The 22689-nt window shown below is 50.0% G+C and overlaps 1 protein-coding gene across 1 annotated transcript in view; it reads left to right on the forward strand.

The window, feature by feature from the left end:
- Nucleotides 1-22689, forward strand: part of LOC146073332 (uncharacterized) — a 78373-nt gene that overhangs the window by 46627 nt on the left and 9057 nt on the right. The window contains exons 7-13 of the mRNA XM_083180509.1: nt 76-342; nt 2284-3760; nt 5211-5315; nt 7073-7188; nt 9031-9092; nt 9783-9913; nt 21279-21335. Of these exons, the coding sequence (XP_083036635.1) occupies nt 76-342; nt 2284-3760; nt 5211-5315; nt 7073-7188; nt 9031-9092; nt 9783-9913; nt 21279-21335 (2215 nt within the window). The remainder of the gene's footprint in view (nt 1-75; nt 343-2283; nt 3761-5210; nt 5316-7072; nt 7189-9030; nt 9093-9782; nt 9914-21278; nt 21336-22689) is intronic.

The raw sequence follows: 22689 nt of genomic DNA on the forward strand, positions 1-22689 counted from the left end.
ACGACAGAATCTACAACACAGCCCACCACTGTCCCCACCACAGAACAACCAACAAACACTGAAACTACCACTGAGAAAACGACAGAATCAACAACGCAGCCTACCACTGTCCCCACCACAGAACCACCAACAAACACTGAAACTACCACTGAGAAAACGACAGAATCTACAACGCAGCCTACCACTGTCTCCACTACAGAACCACTAACCAACACTGAAACTACCACTGAGAAAACGACAGAATCTACAACGCAGCCTACCACTGTCTCCACTACAGAACTACTAACCAACACTGAAACTTCCACTGAGAAAACGACAGAATCTACAACGCAGCCTACCACTGTCCCCACCACAGAACAACCAACAAACACTGAAACTACCACTGAGAAAACGACAGAATCTACAACGCAGCCTACCACTGTCCCCACCACAGAACCACTAACAAACACTGAAACTACAACTGAGAAAACGACAGAATCTACAACGCAGCCTACCACTGTCCCCACCACAGAACCACTAACCAACACTGATACTACCACTGAGAAAACGACAGAATCTACAACACAGCCCACCACTGTCCCCACCACAGAACAACCAACAAACACTGAAACTACCACTGAGAAAACGACAGAATCTACAACGCAGCCTACCACTGTCCCCACCACAGAACAACCAACAAACACTGAAACTACCACTGAGAAAACGACAGAATCTACAACGCAGCCTACTACTGTCCCCACCACAGAACAACCAACAAACACTGAAACTACCACTGAGAAAACGACAGAATCTACAACGCAGCCTACCACTGTCCCCACCACAGAACCACTAACCAACACTGATACTACCACTGAGAAAACAACAGAATCTACAACACAGCCCACCACTGTCCCCACCACAGAACAACCAACAAACACTGAAACTACCACTGAGAAAACAACAGAATCTACAACGCAGCCTACCACTGTCCCCACCACAGAACAACCAACAAACACTGAAACTACCACTGAGAAAATGACAGAATCTACAACGCAGCCTACCACTGTCTCCACTACAGAACAACTAACCAACACTGAAACTACCACTGAGAAAACGACAGAATCTACAACGCAGCCTATCACTTTCTCCACTACAGAACCACTAACCAACACTGAAACTACCACTGAGAAAACGACAGAATCTACAACACAGCCCACCACTGTCTCCACTACAGAACCACTAACCAACACTGAAACTACCACTGAGAAAACGACAGAATCTACAACGCAGCCTACCACTGTCCCCACCACAGAACAACCAACAAACACTGAAACTACCACTGAGAAAACGACAGAATCTACAACGCAGCCTACCACTGTCCCCACCACAGAACCACTAACAAACACTGAAACTACCACTGAGAAAACGACAGAATCTACAACGCAGCCTACCACTGTCCCCACCACAGAACCACTAACCAACACTGATACTACCACTGAGAAAACGACAGAATCTACAACACAGCCCACCACTGTCCCCACCACAGAACAACCAACAAACACTGAAACTACCACTGAGAAAAAGACAGAATCTACAACGCAGCCCACCACTGTCCCCACCACAGAACAACCAACAAACACTGAAACTACCACTGAGAAAACAACAGAATCTACAACGCAGCCTACCACTGTCCCCACCACAGAACAACCAACAAACACTGAAACTACCACTGAGAAAACGACAGAATCTACAACGCAGCCTACCACTGTCCCCACCACAGAACAACCAACAAACACTGAAACTACCACTGAGAAAACGACAGAATCTACAACGCAGCCTACCACTGTCCCCACCACAGAACCACTAACCAACACTGATACTACCACTGAGAAAACAACAGAATCTACAACACAGCCCACCACTGTCCCCACCACAGAACAACCAACAAACACTGAAACTACCACTGAGAAAACAACAGAATCTACAACGCAGCCTACCACTGTCCCCACCACAGAACTACCAACAAACACTGAAACTACCACTGAGAAAATGATAGAATCTACAACGCAGCCTACCACTGTCTCCACTACAGAACAACCAACAAACACTGAAACTACCACTGAGAAAACGACAGAATCTACAACGCAGCCTACCACTGTCCCCACCACAGAACAACCAACAAACACTGAAACTACCACTGAGAAAACGACAGAATCTACAACGCAGCCTACCACTGTCCCCACCACAGAACAACCAACAAACACTGAAACTACCACTGAGAAAACGACAGAATCTACAACGCAGCCTACCACTGTCCCCACCACAAAACCACTAACCAACACTGATACTACCACTGAGAAAACGACAGAATCTACAACACAGACTACCACTGTCTCCACCACAGAACTTCCAATAGACACTGAAACTACCACAGAAAAAAATACAGAATCTACAACACAGGCTACCACTGTCTCAACCACAAAACCATCACCAAACACTGAAAGTACCTCTGAAACACCAACAGAATCTACAACACAGCCTACCACTGTCTCCACCACAGAACTACCAACAGACACTGAAACTACCACAGAAAAAAATACAGAATCTACAACACAGGCTACCACTGTCTCAACCACAAAACCATCACCAAACATTGAAACTACCTCTGAAACACCAACAGAATCTACAACACAGCCTACCACTTTCTCCACTACAGAACAACCAACAGTCACTGAAACTACCACAGAAAAAAGTACAGAGTCTACAACACAGCCTACCACTGTCTCCACCACAGAGCCACCGACAAACACTGAAACTACCACTGAAAAACCTACAGAATCTACAACACAGCCCACCACTGTCTCAACCACAGAACCACCAACAGATACTGAAACTACTACTGAAAAAAGTACAGAGTCTACAACACAGCCTACCACTGTCTCCACCACAAAACCACCAACAAACACTGAAACTACCACTGAAAAAACTACAGAATCTACAACACAGCCCACCACTGTCTCAACCACAGAACCACAAACAGATACTGAAATGACTACTGAAACACCAACAGACTCTACAACACAGCCTACCACTGTCTCCACCACAGAACCACCAACAAACTCTGAAACTACCATTGAAAAAACGACAGAATCTACAACACAGTCTACCACTGTCTCCACCACAGAACCACCAACAAACACTAAAACTACCACTGAAAAAACTACGGAATCTACAACACAGTCTACCACTGTCTCCACCATAGAACCACCAAAAAACACTGAAACTTCCACTGAAAAAACGATGGAATCTACAACACAGTCTACCACTGTCTTAACCACAAAGCCACCAACAGATAATGATACCTCCACGGAAAAAACAACAGAAAGTACAACACAACCTACCACTGTCTCCACCACAGAACCATCAACAAACACTAAAACTACAACTGGAAAAAGGACAGAATCTACAACACAGCCTACCACTGTCTCCACCACAGAACCACCAACAAACACTGAAACTTCCACCGAAAAAACTACTGAATATACAACACATTTAACCAATGTGTCCACCACAGAACCACCAACAAACACTGAAACTACCACTGAAAAAAGGACAGAATCTACTACACCGCCTACCACTGTCTCTACCACAGAACCACCAACAAACACTGAAACTACCTCTGAATTAACCACAAAAACAAGTACAAATCCTAATACAACAACACAGAAAACACCGCTGCCTGTAATCCCCAGTACCAGTCAGTCCACCACCACTGTGTCAGGTAAGTGCCGCATTACAGTATTATTTAGTTGTTGTTTTATTATTTATTCATTTAATACATTTCTAGTAGACAATTACATCTGTTAGGATGGTTAAATGAAATATAGGCAGTCATACAATAAAACTAATATAACACAAAATTAATAGAATTTTTAGCAAGCTTTGCTTATATTGTACATTCATATCTGTGGACACTTACGCAAAATGGATAACTGTATCCATTGTATATGTGGTTGTGGTTCTGGGGCTGATGATGCTGCTGATACTTATATAGCATATTTTGCCATAATCGTACCTGTTGATATACGGTATGCCAATGCTGGAATCAGCCATTCATCAGGTGTACATGTATATGTTACATTAGAGTGAAGCTTCTTTTCTCTGCGTATGGGCCCACGATGGCGCACCCATGGCAGTCCCCTAACGCCCATAAGAAGAACCCTATCTGCTTATCCTTCCAGCACATTTCCGATGACATCAGCAGTGTACGCACCCACTGCCAGCATATAATTCCACCTAACAGCCTGAGAACGTGCTGGCTTCAATCTGTAGACACCACACTGTTGGGCTCATTAAGATGGTTTGAGTAGCTGTTGCCTCTGCTGCCTAGCAAGCGATTTCTCTGTCTATAAATGCAGCATTAGGCTTCTATTACAAGTAGGCGCCTCCTGCTAGTGATGTGATATGCGTCCTAGGATTCAGGGATCAGATCACTGCAACTCCATCAGGTGGCTCGCGGCACCCATCGCGGGTACTTGGTAGAGGTAAGAGAAACTTCCTCCATCAACGGAGATCCAGGCCTCTTCGGCTGATAATTACTTAACTACAAATACATTGGCATAGCGTACCTAGCTGACTCAGGCCTTATGCTACTGGGGGAGATGTGTCGGGTATTGGTGAGAGCTCCAGCAGAAGTTGGCCAATGCAGCAGAGCATCTTCTAACTCTCATTTATCGGAATACAGTCATTTGCAGCGAGCAATGCGAGGGGATGCGGTGCACATTAAACTGTGTCCATGTCGACTGTGTTGACATTCAGGTAAAAAAAAAACAGTGAAAAATTCCATGTCAACCTTTTGACTGTCGAGCTAGACACTGTCAATCTAATGACCTGTCGAACTAATGACCTGACGAACTAATGGCCTTTCGACCTTTTCCCATGTCGACCTTTTCCCATGTCAACCTAGACCCATGTCGACCTTTTCCCATGTCGACCTAATGGTGTCTACCTAATGACTGTTGACCATCATGCTGTAGACCAAATGATCCCAACCCCATTTATTTGGCAGTATCTCCAAGACTTGATACCTCTTCTCCACTCAGAAGTAATAATCTCGGAATGTGTATCTGTATTACATATATATATATATATCTATATATACTGTATGTGTATGAATATGTTACAGTTCTAGACCAGAATTCTATGATGGTTTTTCCTTTCTCATTATTTAGGGGGCGGCTGTCAAAATGGAGGCATTTACGATGGAATAAAGTGCAAGTGCCCAAAAAAATTCTACGGGGTGAAGTGCGAATTTATTCTAAGTGAACAGACAATAGGTAGGTTTGGATTTTTTTTTATCTTTATGCAAAAAAATTTTGTCACTTAGTCGCACTGGCTATTGCGGTGCCATTATTTTGAGAAACCAAGGGGTATATTTACTACAGTGATTGTCCTCTGTTTTATAACTTCTCCCTGGATGTCTCACAACCACAGTGCACTGGGCGGCACCAGGGTCATTGACACCCGGGATGGTCAAGAAAACTCCTTTTCTTTTGCCCAATCCTGTGCCTGAAAAAGAGGTGTAGCTACAGTATCTGGAACGGGGTCTTGAAATATTGTGAACCTCTAATGACATCACTAAAAGGGGCTGACTTTGTAAGGTAATCCCCGATAACTTTATTCCAATGCCCCTAGAGACTCTTACAGTACTGTTTGGAGCTGCAGGGCAGAGCAGAGGGGAGTGGTGAAGAGGGGAGGGGGATCCTGGTGTGGGAATCGTTTAGGTGGAGGTGTGCTGTGGGTGTTGTCAGAACTGGTTGCTGGTGGGAGGGAGGGTTTAATCTGACTCTGACAGCTCCTTCTCAGTAATAGGAGCCAGGTGTTGCAGGTTAATGTCACATGCAGCATCTGGCTTTTATCACTGCGGATGAGTTGGCAGTTTGGTGTCACGTCTTGTAACACCTTTGGTTATAATGACCCACCCACTGCTCTAGTAAGTGGGAGGAGCAGAGAGAACGGGGGTCATCAGCCCTTACAGCTGTTCCACGCCATAGTTCATAGAATCTGGCAAAGGTACCCCAGAGTCACTTCTCGGTGTAGTTTGATGTCACCAGGGGCGCTTCTAGACATGATGAGGCACCCCACATTGCACCCATTACCCAGTGGGTATCTGATCTTACTGTATGCCAATAACCGGCCCATGTCGTATATACTGCAGGATATTCCCTGTAAATGAAACGTATATTCGCTGCCTAGCAAGCAGGTAAATGCCTGCCCGCTGCCCCGGCGAACGTCCGCCAACCACCAATTTATTCCCCGCATTTGCATGCGAGTTGATGGATCACCCGTCCATAGATAACAGTCAGTCTAAACTGACTTTTATCCTGGCCGTGGATGGCTGAATTCGGGGCGGGCGCTGACATCCTGTGATATCAGCCCCCCCACCCCAAGCAGGCTTTTTTACGGGCATGCGCAATAAAATAATGAGCGTTCCCCTGCTCCAGCTCCATGGCCACCCACATTCCACCCACTATGTATCAAAATATGCGCAAACCCACACCATTGGTCCGGGGAGCGAATTTCGCCTGCGGTCTGAATCACCCCCTAATCAGGGCCATCTTAGCATTGGCACGGGCCCCTGGGCAGAACATTGCAATGGGCCTTCCCCACATACATACATTCCCCACCCCCACTTACCCATGTGCAACGGTGTCCGGGCAGCGGGGGCTGGAGCTTGTAGTGCTATTTGCTGGACAGGAAGCACTGCTGATTTTGAAAAGACTTTCCGGATGCTGATTGGCAGAGAGAATTAAGCCAATCAGCGTCCGGCCAGTCCTTTCAAAATCAGCAGCACTTCCCGCCCAAATAGCGCTACAAGCTCCCCACCGTTACACCGTTGTAGTTTTCATTTGCATAATGGAAATTGATAGATAAATGATAGCTAGCATCTGATTGGTTGCTACGTAAAACACCCCCACTCTTCATCTTTAGAACCTTTATTAAATTTACCTCCTACTGTACATGTCAATTTGCGTAAACATTTATGTGCTGTCCATGTTACATGCGTGCCTTCATGTGTCTTGTTGTATGACAGAAAATGTCGTCGTCAAAGTGGAAGTCACTGTCACCATCAACGAGACATTCAATGACACGCTCAAGGACAAAAACTCACAGGATTATACAAAGTTTGCAGAGAAATTCAACAGGACGGTAAGTGATACATTACCAAACACAGCCTGAAATACCATCGTACTGCTGACATAGAATAAAGAGGAATATCTGCATTAATAGTTATCTACAAATGTTAATACCGTTGGCCCCATTTGCCGACATTGAACAGACATCTTGAGATCCTGGAGGAGCGGGGCCAGAGAAAAAAGGCGTGGCTCTGTAAACGGCATCATTGTGGCTCCACCCTCTGCTGTGTAAAGCCCCAAATGATGTCATCTACTGGTCAGAATCCATACCGTTATTCTTTTCTCCTGGGAGGCCAAGAAGGGGAACCGAAATCTTATCATGTGTCTACAGAATTTTATTTATTTACCCACATATACAGACGTGTCCTCATACATCATTGCTGCAGTCATGCCAAACAGGCTTTCTCTGTGCGCCAGCAGTGGCGTAGCTACGTTTTGGGCGCCCCTTGCCATTAGGGGGGGGAGGGCGCCCCCCCCCCCCGTCGCCGCCCCGGTGAGCATCCCTACCCCGCCACCCCCCGAGCACCCCTACCCCGCCCCGCCGCCCATTCAAATGGCCGCCCCCATACAGCAGACAGTTTCAGAGAACTGTGTGCTATATGGGGGCGGCCATTTTGTGGTGGTCCTCAGCAGAAGAACGGAGCCGCCCAGACCAGCACGATAGGTAAATCTGCGGGGGATTGAGGGGGGGTTTAACTATAGCACCGCAGCCCCGGCGCCCCCACATGCACAGCGCCCCCCGCGGTGGCGGGGGCTGCGGTGCTATAGTTACGCCCCTGTGCGCCAGGTCCTGTGAGACTTGTCTAGCATTGGGCACCTAATGGATCTTAGTCACAATGCAGGGCAACCAGGAATGAGTGTGAATGAGTCATTGTGATGACCTCACCACCGCGACTGAACCAATTGACAGGGTACGGGAAGGGAAGAGGTCTGGCTGGCTGCTAATGTATTTCTTTTTTAGTTATTTGTTGGGTGAAAAGTTTAAAAATGATTAATAGGCGCTGCAGCCCTCTTTTTAACCCTAGTCTACCTCTAACCATAATCGCAGGCTAGCACTGATCTATCTCTAACCCTGACCCTAAGGTTAACACTGCAATCATGTGTCATGGCTGTCAACATTATGATTTTATTGACATTCATATGTCGACATTATTGAGGTAGAGAGGAGGGGCCCGAATTACATTTTTCCACCTGGGCCCGCGACTCACAAGTCCCATGGGTGCCGAATGAATCAACGACAGTCGTTTCTCCAAAATCGGGATCCAAACTTACATGGGCTATTTTCCCTAGTGGGGGTCCACGACCCCCACAGAGGGAGAATAGAATTGAAAGCGCTTGCCCCCCTGTCAGGCTCCTAACAGTTGGGATTCCGTTGTCAGACAAACGACCATCGGAATCCTGACTGTCGGTAAGTTATACCATACCCAAGTTCCACTACTGCAAGCCTCAGGGTGCGCTAAAGCTCAGTTACTTCAGCTGTGGTGGTGTAGCTCGTTACCTGAGCCATAAGAAGCTGGGGGCTGGCACCTACAGTACTTCTAGGAATTCCGAGAACAGAACCACTAGAAACAGTACAGCAGTGTGCTAGATATCAGAGGCAAGAAGACTTGCTGCCATGTTCCAGAGACTAGTTTCATGAGCAGCCATTTTGGCAGTGATTATCTGCAACAGCTCCTTTTTGCAGGATTTTGTCAGGGTAAGTAATTACATTGTACCACTCATAGAAACACCAGTGTCTAAGACCCCAATCTGTGCCAATGATGTTACACATGTATGTAGATACTGTAAGTGGGTATTACTACCAGGCGGTTATTTTCACATGTCAACTTACGGTTCTCTCTTTCTTTTGTTGCAGATGTGTGAGTTTTATACAAAACAAGGACGTTTTAATTGCACAATCAACATTATATCTCTTACGTAAGAACCAAACATATGTGTTGATATGTACAGTTATAGGTGCTGAGTGTTCTTCAGTTGGAATAAATGTACAGTATATGTCACAAGGGGAGATCAACGGGGGGAGTTGTCCAGAGCAACCAATCAGCTTCTCTGACATTTCATAGGCTGTTCTAGATAAATGACAGGGAGGTAATTAGTTTCTTTTAAGGCAAATTCTCCGTGGATTCCGTTGCTACGTCACCTTAGGCTCCAGCGGTTAAAGTCCATGGCTACATCCCCTTAAATGAAAGGTGTTTCGATAATGGGTGCTCATTATATATATATATATATATATATATATATATATATATATATATATATTATTCTTACCTCTCTAGAGTCAGAAAAGACACAAATTACTTGTAAAATGGCCACAACAGCCATTTCTGAGTGATTTGCTCATGCTCACTGGATATGTCCCCAGGAACAAGGCACGGACGCCATGTTCCCGGAGACCTGCCCATACGCCATAGACTCTGGCATAATGACAAGGTCTATTCGCCGTCAGAGAGGAGGGGGCCTCCCCTTTTAGAATGCTAAAACGATCACACGCCTGCACATGACCCGATGTAGGGGCGGCTGTCCCGAACACACAGGGACGTGCGCTGCTCTTTGTTGTCCTTAGCAATTACTGCTTTCTCCCTACTAACATGTACATTCTATCCCCAGGAATGGCAGTATTAAAGTACAACATGAAGTACTAGTGCGTACTGCTTTTACATCTGCCGTAGAACAACAGAACCAAGCTGTTGGAAGCATTAACAAAGCTCTAGAGGCAGATTGCACGTCACCAGAAATCGGTGAGTACAGGATGTCATTGTCTGCACTGTATGCGTCTATATATAGATAGATAACTACATCTTGCCTGTAGTAAGCTACAGTATAAGTCTTCCATACTATGATTAAACGGTCTGTAATCAACTAAAATACCGGAATGTCATGCCAGACTGCAGTGTATTACATATAAGACAGAGCAGTCTATGGGCGGGATGTAATGAAGTTCAAGTTCGGCAGATGTGCAGGCCAAACTTTTAAGGCGCCTAGAGAATTATGCTGCTTTATCTTATACCCTTATTTAACACTTAAGCCTAGAAATAACTCACACTGACACCTTAACTATAAATAAGACACGGACACCAACTGTGTAAGTTTAAAGGTCATCTAGAATATTTATTGTAAAGATGGTATGACCCTAATTGTTTAGGGATGGCAAGAAGAAGCACTTGAGACCAGCACCCTCACGCGGATGCCACTCATGGCGGCGACCAGGTCGCCCCACTCGCTGGCATCACTCAACAAACTGTGTGTACAGCCCGATCCGCAGCGGCATGCCATGCCCCTCCTAGGGCCAGACGCGAGCACTTCCAGGAAGTGTCCAGCGCCCCACCGCGTTGAGTCGGGACTCGCCTACCTTCTTGGCAGAGGGGCGGGCCATACCCCACGGAGACCACCTGACACCACACCTGAGTGCTGGTCGAGAGCGCTCAACCGCCGATTGTAATAGAATCTAAAATTAAATTTGGTGAAGGCTCGAAAGCCAGGTAGCACGTAGAAGGGAAGGGAGGGTGGGAATCCAGACTCAAAGAGGAAGTCCTTGCCTGTCTGCCTGCCTATAAGTACCCCTCTCTAAGCTGCCGCCCCCCAGCTACCTGATAGGGCAGATCTAACTGCCACTCACTATTTGCCTCCGGCCTTATCCTAATGTTTACAGCTTTATTTATCTCTGCAAATTCACAGGCTCTTAATTACACTCGGGCCTATGCGGCCCTTGTTACATCTAAGGCGCCTAGAGAATTATGCTGCTTTATCTTATACCCTTATCTAACACTTAAGCCTAGAAATAACTCACACTGACACCTTAACTATAAATAAGACACGGACACCAACTGCGTAAGTTTAAAGGTCATCTAGAATATTTATTGTAAAGACTAGGTGATTCATCGCGCCCTACGGGCGCTCTTCACACCGTCGTAAGGGGCTGCACCCCCTTAATTTGTGAACATTTGTATATGAGAAAGATGGTTAGAATTGTATGACAGATGCCTGTATTGCAACTTGAGTTATAGGTGAAATGTGTTAAATAGAGAGCATATGATGTGGAAGGGGGTGTGTATTGTTTTGTTTAATTAAAAAGCGGTTACAGAGTAAGATGTTCATTGATAGTGTGGATGGTACAGTGACATTTGTGGGTGTGGGGGGGGGGGGGGGGGGGCTGTGTGTGCATGTTGTTTAGATGTGTGTGTGTGTGCAATAGTATAGTAGGGCGTTTTTGAGTCAGCGGCTCCCCACTGGCGGAGGTCACAACACAGGAAAACAGGAGGCTGGGTAGTGATAGGGGTGTGTGGGCATAAGAGGGACTAAAGAGGAGGGTGGGAGATACTGTGCAGCTTCTGCCAGTGGGTGAGGGTCCAGTGTGGCAGTACAGGAGTACAGGATGGTGGCCCTGAGTCAGTGTCTCCTCCTACTGGGCGGGAGTTAGTGTCCATGAGAGCAGGTGGCTGGGCTATGAGGCATGATAGGGGCATGTGGGCAAAACAGCGTCAGCGACTCCCCAGTGATGGAAGTTACGGTTCAGGAGAGCAGGAAGCTGGGTAGTGATAGGGGTGTGTGAGTATTCGGGGGACTAAAGAGGGGCTTAGGGGTGCCGTGAATAGTGGGAGGGGCGCGAGGGGTGCCGTGAATCAAGGGAGGGAGGGGGCGCAGGTGTCCGCGAATCGCGGGAGAGGGCGGGGGTCTGCAAAGCGTGGGAGGGGGCGTGAATTGCGGGAGGGGGGGTTGCGAAGTGCGGGAAGGTGTGTGTGCGGGGGGTGACTTGAATCGTGGGAGGGGGCGTGAATCGTGGGAGGGGGGTGCGCGGGGGGTCCGTGAATTGCGGGAGAGGGGGGCACGGGGCGCGATGAATCACCTAGTTGGTTATATATTCTTGTAGAAGGATGGTAGGATGTTGCTGTCATTCAGAATGCATTTACATAAACAGTAATAGTAGCAGTAAAAGATCTGACTTAAAACACCTACAGTAAAACAGAACAGGTGTTATATATTATACAAAGAATTGGTTGATGATGTGTAGGTTGACGTGCACATAATTGTCACTGGAAAAAAATTGCACCAAGAAAAAATCAACACAGAAAGGTCAACACATGTAAATGTTGACATAAGTGTGGCACTTCATTGGTGTCCATGTCAACACATGAGAATGAATATGAAAACATTCAAAAAAGAAAAATAAATCTTCAAAAACTCATGTCAACCTTTTTCATTGTCGACCATAGCCGTGTCAGTGTTTTGCATGTGCCATTTAATCCTGGGGTTGCCATGAATCGCGAGCGGGGGTGGGGGGGAGGGAGGAGGTGAGGGGTGTCCGCGAATCAAGGGAGGAGGGGTCGTGGGTGGATGCCGTGAATTGCGGGAGGGGGGGTCGCGGGGGGGTGTGGGTGCCGCGAATCGTGGGAGGGGGGACGCGGGGGGTTGCAGTGAATCGTGGGAGGGTGAGTCGGGGGGGCGGGGGGTTTGCCGCAATGACAGGAGGGGGGGTCAGGGGGGGGAATCGCAGTAGGGGCGGTCGCGGGGGGTGGGGGGTACTGCGAACCGCGGGAGGGGGGGCCCGGGGGGTTGGCGCAAATCGTGGGAGAGGGGGTCGCAGGGTGGGGCCACAAATCGCGGGAGTGGTCGCGAATTGCAGGGGGTGTGCTGCGAATCGCGGGAGGGGGGTCGCCGGGGGTGCCGCGAATCGCCACAAGAAAAAAATCAACATAGAAAGGTCAACACATGTAAATGTTGACATAAGTGTGGCACTTCATTGGTGTCCATGTCGACACATGAGAATGAATATGAAAACATTGAAAAAGTGAAAAATAAATCTTCAAAAACTCATTGTCGACCATAGCCATGTCAGTGTTTTACATGTGCCATTTAATCGTGGGGTTGCCGTAAATGGGGGGGGGGGTGCATACCTCCCAACATGACCCTCTCAAGGAGGGATACATTGCTCTGTTTCTGGACTTTCTTCTTAATTTATGGATTACCATCACCTGTGTTTAAACACCTTTCTTATTAATTACCCTGTTTAAAACAGGTGATGACAATCATATATTAAGATGGAAGTCCACAAACAGAGCATTCTGTCCCTCCTGGAGAGGGTCATGTTGGGAGGTATGGAGGTGTGGGGCGCTCACCTGGTGTGTCTGGTGAGTAGCTGTGTCTTTGCTGTGTAACATGGAGAGGCAGAGGGTGTCTGCTCTGGCACTGTGGGCTCACTGGGCTGGTTCTCTGTCATGTGAGTCAGTCATGTGAGTCAGAGGCTCCACCCAGCGTTACAGCTTCAGACACACTTTGAGTGACAGATGTAGCCAAATATATAAGAGATGGTATGATCCTAATTGTTTAGGGATGGCAAGAAGAAGCACTTGAGACCAGCACCCTCACGCGGATGCCACTCATGGCGGCGACCAGGTCGCCCCACTCGCTGGCATCACTCAACAAACTGTGTGTACAGCCCGCTCCGCAGCGGCATGCCACGCCCCTCCTAGGGCCAGACGCGGGCACTTCCAGGAAGTGTCCAGCGCCCCACCGCGTTGAGTCGGGACTCGCCTACCTTCTTGGCAGAGGGGCGGGCCATACCCCACGGAGACCACCTGACACCACACCTGAGTGCTGGTCGAGAGCGCTCAACCGCCACTGCCTTGGCACCACTACCCAGCCGGGTCAACCTGTGTGACAAGGCCCGCCACCCCAAAACAACTAAACTACGCCCTACCTATACCAAACCCGAAAGAATATCCTGCAGGAAAATTGCCATGCCGGGGTCCGATAAATGTACCCCATCAGGCCTATACAGACTGGGGTTATCCTTTACGATAGTGGGATGCCTGACCGCTTTGCCTCCCCTGGCCACTATGTATCTAGATACGGCGTGGTTCACCTTCTTTCTGGCCTTCTCTACGGCCTCTATGCTCTGACACCCACGCCATGTGAAGCGAGGGACTATGTCGGACCAAACCAACAATACGCCGGGCCAACGCGCCTGTATCCTCGCCAGGTCTGTCTCAATTTGAATTGTCAAAGCAATGCCGGTCCGCTTGACCAAATCATTGCCTCCCAGGTGTATGACTAACACGTCGGGTCTGCCCGATCTTCGGGCTTTGGTGACCAGCAGGTCCCACAGGCCATCCCACTGAAAACCCCTAATGCCGAACCACTGTACTTCCCGGGCCCGAGACAGCTCCGGGGCCGTGACCGCCAAAGGGTGCCTAGCAGCCCAATATATATAGGAGTGCCCCACTAACCAAACCCTGCCCAGAGTCATCAAGGGAGGGGGGGGGGGGGCTGAAAAAGAGAAAACCTAAGGTTAGCATACAACATTATACTGTAAAACACAACCAAAATGCATTGACTATAGACCCGAGTGAAGCGGAAAAATCTTAAAAAACCTCTGGTGGACTGTTGGGGGAAGCCAATTGTGATTAAGTCCCCTGCAGAGGAAAAAGTAAAAAAATTCCCTTCACACCGTCGATTCCAGAACGCTAACCGTTCCAAAACCGATTGTAAACAATATGTTTTCGGGGCCAGCGCAACAGGCGCTAATTACAACTTATCTAACCTCACATATTTTTTATAGGCGGACGACTTCCACCTCCGAACCGCTTGCACGGAGGAGGGCGGAAGCCCTGCTGCAGCCGCGCAAGTCGCTGCCCCAATTCGGAACGAATGCGTTCCATACTCCTTCTCGGGGAGACCCAAAGCCGCGACACACTTTCGAAACACAGCCGCAAACTGGAATCGGGTAAGTGGCCACACCTCCTTGTGTGCCAGGAACTGTGCCGCGGTCCCCGGTCCGCCCGAGACATACTCTTCAGCCAAAGATACAGGACATATAGCCTTAGTGCTGTGTGCTCTTAATGTTATCCAGGCGCCCTTACCCGCTTGGTCTGTCTTGGATTTCCCTATCTTGCATAGAATCCGCCCCTCGCGAAAAACTACATTCTCTTTGAGGAGCCCTGAAAGCGCGTGCTTGTTAGCGGCCACTAACTCGCTTACCCGAAAGGCGCCAAAAAATGCAAAAGAAAATGCTACCTTGAAAAGCGCTGCCTCAAAGACATTCTCAGCTACCGTATTTAAACACTGCATGAGGTCCTCCAGCATGCGCTCGTCAATTGGGCGACGGGAGTCTGGAACCCCCGGCTGTGCCCTAGCCCACCCTTTCAATGCTTTAGCCAGTATGAAAGACCTGGTGGGATCGGGTTCCCCAAGCAATTTGGAATGGAAAGCTATCCCTGCCAAAGCCGCCGCCATAGCCGACTTTGATCTACCTTTTTTATGATGCTCCCAGACGAAGGCTAGTAACCGGTCCTCGACCGACTTACCGCAGGCCTCCGGTGAAACCCGAAAAGCTGACCAATCCCTCCAAGCCGCCCCGTAAGCTCTACGTGTGGAAGGGGCCAAAGATAGCAGGGCCAGGGACTTCATGCCGACTCTATGACCTGCCATACAAGAGGGGGACAGCTGAGCCCTGTGATAGCAGCCTCTGGTGCCAGCTCGCGAAATCTCTCGAACTGGAACCTCGAGAGTGCATCTGCTATGCTGTTGTCGACTCCCGGGACATGTCGGGCTCTAAAATGAATATTGTGTTGCAGACAGTGTAAGACCAGGTGTCTCAGCAGGCGCAACGCCTCTGGTGAGGTGGCCCGCTGGTTATTAATCGCATGGACCACCCCTAGGTTGTCGCACCAGAACACTATGTTCCTGTCCGCCAACTGGCTGGCCCACAACTCGGCCGCCACAATGATGGGAAAAAGTTCCAGCAGTAATAGATTGACCGTGAAACCACGGTCAATCCAGGACTGTGGCCAAGGTGCAGGCACCATTCGCCCTGTAAGTAGGCCCCAAATCCTGTGGAGCCCGCAGCGTCCGTGTAGAGCTGCAGCTCTACACTGGAGGCTGGGTCTACCGGCCACAGCAGCTCCCTGTTGAAATGCTCAAGGAAACTCGACCAGACCTCTAGGTCTCCCTTTATCTCTTGCCCGAGCCTAACTGTAAGGTGAGGGTCTCTTACACCCGCTGTGGCCCTTTCCAGCTTTCTACAAAAAACCCTACCCATCGGAATGATGCGGCAAGCGAAATTGAAAGATCCGAGCAGAGACTGAATCAGCCGTAGCCGGACCCTCCCTTTCTGCCGGCACTCCTCAATAAGCGCCTGCAGCTTCGCTACCTTATCCTCCGGCAACCTGCAACATCCACCCTCGGAGTCAATTTCAATACCTAAATATGACAACACCCTGGTGGGACCCTCTGTCTTGTCAGCGGCTATGGGGACCCCTAAAGCCGTCAGCATGTCCTTGCCCCCTTCTAGGATGCGTCGACAGGTGTCGTCCTCTCCTGGACCCACAAAGAGAAAGTCATCTAAATAATGAGCCACACCACTGCAGCCCGTGCCCTCCTGTATGCACCAATGCAGGAAGGTGCTGAATTTCTCGAAGTAGGAACAGGAGACTGAACACCCCATCGGCAGGCATTTGTCTATGAAGATGCCCCCTTCCAGCCTGAAACCCATAAAACGGAAAGAGTCGGGGTGCAATTTCGCCATGAGTGCCCCCTGTCCAAAACCCTTTACAATCTCCAGTACTTCGTCGAAGAGCTGGTATTGTACGCTACACTGGGATTCCGGAATTGCATCGTTGATGGACCTCCCGGGGGGGTGAGACAGGTGCTGTATTAACCTATACTTCCCCGGCGTCTTCTTGGGAACCACGCCCAAAGGGGAAAAACACATGCGGGGTAAGGGTTCGGCGGCAAACGGGCCTGCCATCCTTCCCAGTTCTATCTCGGCATACACCTTCTGTCTCACCACCCCAGGGAAGTCCCTCGCCGATTTGAGGTTCTTGTGGGATATCACCAAAACTGACTCTGGAATAGGTAAGTGAAAACCAAACTTGAAACCGCTATATAAAAACTGTGCCGCCTCCCTATCAGGGTAAGAGGCTAGGCAGCGAGCCAACTCGGCCAGCACTATGGGGGAGGGTGCCTTTCTTGTTGCTAGGTCCTGCGTCACCTTGCTCCTGAGCCCTCCCAGACTTACAAGATTTGCCCGAGTGCCCTGCCCCGCACCAACGGCATTCATGCCTGTAGCGGCACTTTGCGCCCCTATCGCACTTGCCGTCATTGAAGGCGAAACATCTACCTTTGCCCGAAGACTTTGCCCCGGGCTTCCCCCCGAGAAAGGGCTTCTCGCTAGATGCCTCCGTGGATGGTTGGCCCTTTCCTATCACCTCTAGCCATATCTCCACATGTTTGCAACCCATAGGCATGTTTGTGGACCCCTCATGTGCCCGGCGGAACTTCTCATCGTAGTCTCGCCAGGCCCCGTTTCTATAGTTAATGAATGTCTCGTTTACCAGAAACAGGTAACGGAGAACATTCAGATGCTCCTCTGGCCTGGTGCTAAGGTAGCACGAGGAGAAGATAAGAAAACCCCTGAGCCAATTATGGAAGCTCTTGAAGGCAAGCTCCCCTTTGGCTGAGGACTTCTTGGCCTTATCGAAATCTTTTTTCATGTCGGCCGTTAATGTAAAAAGATCCACAAACTTGCCCTTCTTAATCCTTTCCTTAACTCCTCTACGAAGACCCAGGGAAATGGCCGTGTTTGAACAGTGAACCTTGTCCCCAGCCGTGTCTGTAATGGCAGCGGGCGCGTCTTTCTGCTTGCGCTTTGTGCCTCTGACCCTCTTTGCTACTGCGCGCGCAACCAATTTAGCAAGCTTGCGCGGGCGCCCGGACTGCTCCTCATCCCCGCTACTAGCGGTGGAGTGGTAAGATGATGATTCACACAATGAATTGTCAGTGTTCTCACCCTCCGTGGACTCAGCGCCCTGCTCGGGATCTGCCGTCGCCGCTTGTGCCACAGGCGGGTCAGAAAGTCTGGGCCTTGACATCCCTCCGGACTGTTCAGCGTCCCCGGAGACGCCTGTGGAGTCCCTGCCGCTGGTGGCCGCTGTGGCGGTCGGGGTTGATGACCTTGGTGTCGACCCGGAGCCTCGCGAAATCCCCTGGTCGGCACTCTGCGTTGACCTCACGGCCCCCATGGCCCTGTCCGCACCTGCTGATGGTTCGGGAGACAAAGGCAAGGCATTACCCAGTGAGCCTGAAAGAGCTGAAAACCCTGTGTCGCCCCTGGATGCCCGCCCCCTCTCAGCACTCCCTGCGGGTGAAAATTGCGGCTGTGGCGGGGCAAAGTTAGGTTGCCGCGCATATGCGTGGGTATAACCCCCGCTTTGATAATGATGCTGCTGCCCTGGCGCCCAGTTTGCTGTGGGCTGTTGGGGGAACATCGGCCAAGCGGAACCGTAAGGCACCTGTGGTGTCCCACTGCTTTGCTGGAAATATGGGAAGCTGGGAGATTGGCCCCAGGTAGGCTGGTGTGCCAACTGGTGCTGCGCCGGCTGGTACCCCGTGTGGGTGGCTGCTACTGGCGTGGGGAAAGGCCAGGCCGATTGTTGGTGGTGAGTAGCGGGGGGCTGCTGGAACTGCTGGAAACCAGAATGAAAAGCCGTGGGACCAAACCCCTGTGCCCCCTGCTGCAAGGGTGCTGTAGGGGCGAACATACCTTGTGGTGCCTGGGCTTGAGCCAAGCCCTGGTGCCACGCTGCTTGCTGCCCCGGAAACAATTGTGCCGGGGCAGGCACTGTGCCCTCCCCGCTGCTGCGAGTTAAAGCAGGTTGCCCACCAGCAAATGACACTGGAGGCGGGGCGAAACTGCCTGGGAGCAGTGGATCTGCCGTGTGTGACAGGGAGGCCTGCAGTGTGACTATGGGTGGACCCCTGAGGATTGCAGGCAGCCTGGCCGGGCCCCCTGTAATAACCTGCATGGGGCTGACACTAGGTGCGGGTGAAGTTGAGGCCCCCCGGCTGCCTGTATAAGGCAGCGCATATACTGGGATGCTTAACGCTGGAGGAGGGGTACTCCTACCCCCCTGCTCCGTCTCCTGCTGAGTCTGTGACGCGTGCCCCATCGCCCTTATACCGGGGGAGCCCGCTCCCTGGAACATGGGGTCGGCCAGCACCTCAGCCGAGGTGCTTAGCATCCCCATGTGGTGGTGTGTTGCTGGGTCCCTCAGCCGCGCTAGACACGGCCTGGGGATCAAGACGGGCAGCCGCCGGGGAGCACGTGACCCCCGCGACGGACGCGCCGCTGCTGCTGGGACTGACTGCCGGAGGGGGAACAATTCCGCGCTGTCGCGGAGGGGACAGAGGGCGCCCCGAGCCGCGCTGGGGCTCCGTGGACGCCGTGTACTGGGCCGCAGCCGGCGTTTTACCTCCACCGCGCCCGGCCACAGTGACCAGGGGGCGGGCGGCGTCGGCCAGCCAACGGGGGGGGGGGGAGCGGTGCGCTTAGGACGCCCTGACATGGTAATAGCAGGGAATGTAACTGTGAGACAAATAAGTGCAAAACTTAGCTTAGTGTCCTTGCGCGTGTTCAAAACGAGTGCCCAGACGAAATCCAGACTCAAAGAGGAAGTCCTTGCCTGTCTGCCTGCCTATAAGTACCCCTCTCTAAGCTGCCGCCCCCTAGCTACCTGATAGGGCAGATCTAACTGCCACTCACTATTTGCCTCCGCCTTATCCTAATGTTTACAGCTTTATTTATCTCTGCAAATTCACAGGCTCTTAATTACACTCGGGCCTATGCGGCCCTTGTTACATCTTATTAAAGGCCATGACAGCATCACTGGATAGCAGAGTTTCTATCATATTTACCTACCCTCCCGGAACAGCCAGGAGGCCCCTAAGAATTGGGGGTGCCCCCCAGAAAGGTGGTCAAGTCCCCCGGTTCCCTCCTGAACACAAGTGGATGGACCGAGGGGGACCCCATAACACGGTTCTTGCTGAATCGCATTACTGTAGCCCCGCCCACAGCTATACAGTGTCAGCTTCTACAGAGCAGTATGGTGGGGTGAACATGTGGCCATCATGGCTGCTGACAGGGGGGTGCCGTGGGTACAGCTGTCCCGGGCCACGGCCTCTGGAGGGGCCCGAGTAGCTGCCCACATTGGCACGGCTCACACACCCCTCCCCCCACACCCTTCCTCCGGGCCTCCCCCACCCGGCAGACCCCAGCCAGGCACGCACAATAGGAGCCTGCAGAGCGCCGAGCCTAGGACACTGTGCAGTGTGCGCTCCGGACTGTGGAGGAGGGAGACGGAGATGCCGCCGCTGCTGCTGGATGCTGGTAAATAAAGGGGCGGGGTGCACGTGGGTGCGGGCAGGGGGGGTTGGGGCTGTGCTGCTGAGGGCCCGGACTGAAGGTCAGTCCTGGGCCACAACATTTCTAGTGGCGGACCTGGTGACCATGCCCCCAATATGCCCATCTACCCATGAGCCACATCCCCACTACATCGACCAGGGATTCCAGAGATGGAATAGGGACAATGCAGTGTAATGAGTGGGCTGTCTGTATTTGCAAAATGAAGTAAAAGGAGGTGACAGATTTCTACCCTGACATCTCAGCCTTACTGTTCATTCAGTTATGGGATTTGTTTATATTATAATGAATATGGATGATAATGGGAATAATACTGTAAATACACTACTGGGGCATACGGCTAGAATCCGTTTCTTGTAAACAGAACGTAGGCCAGGATAGCAGCGATGTCACTACTATACAACAGAATTTATACTCGGAGAGTAGTGATGTCACTTATGTCATACAGTACAACAAGCTTTTATCACTATGCAGTGATAGGCAACCTGTTGCCATCCAGCTGCTGTGGACTACACCTCCCAGCATGGCCTGCAAACGTTTTACTGGTAATGCATGCTAAAAATGTGTTAGGGCATGCTGGGATGTGTAGTTCCAATCCAGTGGTGGCTCCGGTGAGCACGGGGTGGGGGTGGGGTTTAGGGGAGGCTGGAGGAGGCAGCACAATTCAAAAATAAAATAGGGAGAAACAACAACTGCCAATCAAACCTGACTCAATGGCAGTGGGTGTGGTTTTTCTATTTGAATTTTGTACATCACTGTAAATAACGTTTCCCCAACTTTATGTAATGACCTGGTGACAGTGTGACCCCCAAAACAGAGTGCACCCTGGCCAGCAAGCCATATTGCATGATTTGCAGATTGACGGATTTGTGATTTCCAGTATATCTCACTGCTCTGTTTTCTGTCTGCAGCTTATTGGTGTTTTAAAGACTCACGCACCGTGGCCCCAATACCGATTGCAGTAGAAGGTAACGATATCTCCATGTGATCATTAGCTAAACGTAATAGCCTCTGAGATCGGAGGTGCGGGACAATTGTGCGGTCGGCCTGTTTTTTATTTTCAAGTAGCAATAATTTACAAGGCAAAAGCAACCATCATAAATGTGGCAGGGAAGGATACATTTCATCATCGCCCCATGGAACACCCCACACCCATCCCACCTTCATGGGCATTTAAAAAGAAAATATTTGTGCGCATTCCAAAAGAGGGGCTTGGCCTCACTGCAAGGGGCATGACCTTGCAGGAAAAGACTACCTTACACCCAGTTTTTCACCCTGCTCCCCCAGACATTGGCCACCAAATGAGAAAAATATCTGGTTTGTGACCCTTACATAATTTGCCATTTTTCCTCCTAATAGTAAAGCCCCTTCTACATTATGCCACACACTGTAATGCCCCTTACACATTATGCCACACACCATAATGCCCATTGCAAAGTATGCCACACAACATAATGCCCCTTACACATTATGCCAAACACCGTAATGCACCTTACACAATATGCCACACACTATAATGCCCCGTACACAATATGCCAAACACCGTAGTGCCCCTTACAGATTATGCCACACACTATAATGTCCCCTACACAATATGCCACATACCATAATGCCCATTGAAAAGTACACCACACATCACAATGTGTAAACATTATGCCACAACCATAATACCTCTTACACAATATGCCACACACTGTAATGCCCATTACACATTATTCCTCATACCATAATGCCCCTTACACAATATGACACACCATAATGCCCCTTACACATTATGACACACAGTTATGCCCATTACACATTATGCCACATGCCGTAATGTCCCTTATTACATTAAGTTCCAGAATATTATTCTCCACACACTAATGCCCTTGTCACCATATTATGCCTCACAGAGTGATACCCCAACATCAAATTATACCCCCGAGTCCTTGCCCTGTCACCATATTATGGCCACAAAGTAGTAATGCCCCTTACAAATTATGCCACACTAACTGCTCAGTGTAAGGATTTCCCTCACCAGGACTTCAGCGAATCGCTATTTGTGCATTTAACTTACAACGCCAGTGACATATTTATAATGGGTGCATTGTGTGTGGTGCATACAGGCCCCTGAGTCCCATTCTTTTTAATACATAACACTCTGGAGTCCTGTGGTGAAGGCACCAGTGAAGGGATCTGCACCTGCACATTAGAGTCTGAGCCATCTAGTGCTCAGACTCTATAGTGCTGCGCAGTGCAACTGCTGGCACAGAGCAGGGTGCTCGGATTGTGGAGGCTGCACATGGCCCTGGTGCCAGTTACAGATGTACTGAGTAGTGT

Source organism: Crinia signifera, chromosome 4 (assembly GCF_055691185.1).
Source record: "Crinia signifera chromosome 4, ASM5569118v1, whole genome shotgun sequence".
NCBI classification, from domain to species: domain Eukaryota; kingdom Metazoa; phylum Chordata; class Amphibia; order Anura; family Myobatrachidae; genus Crinia; species Crinia signifera.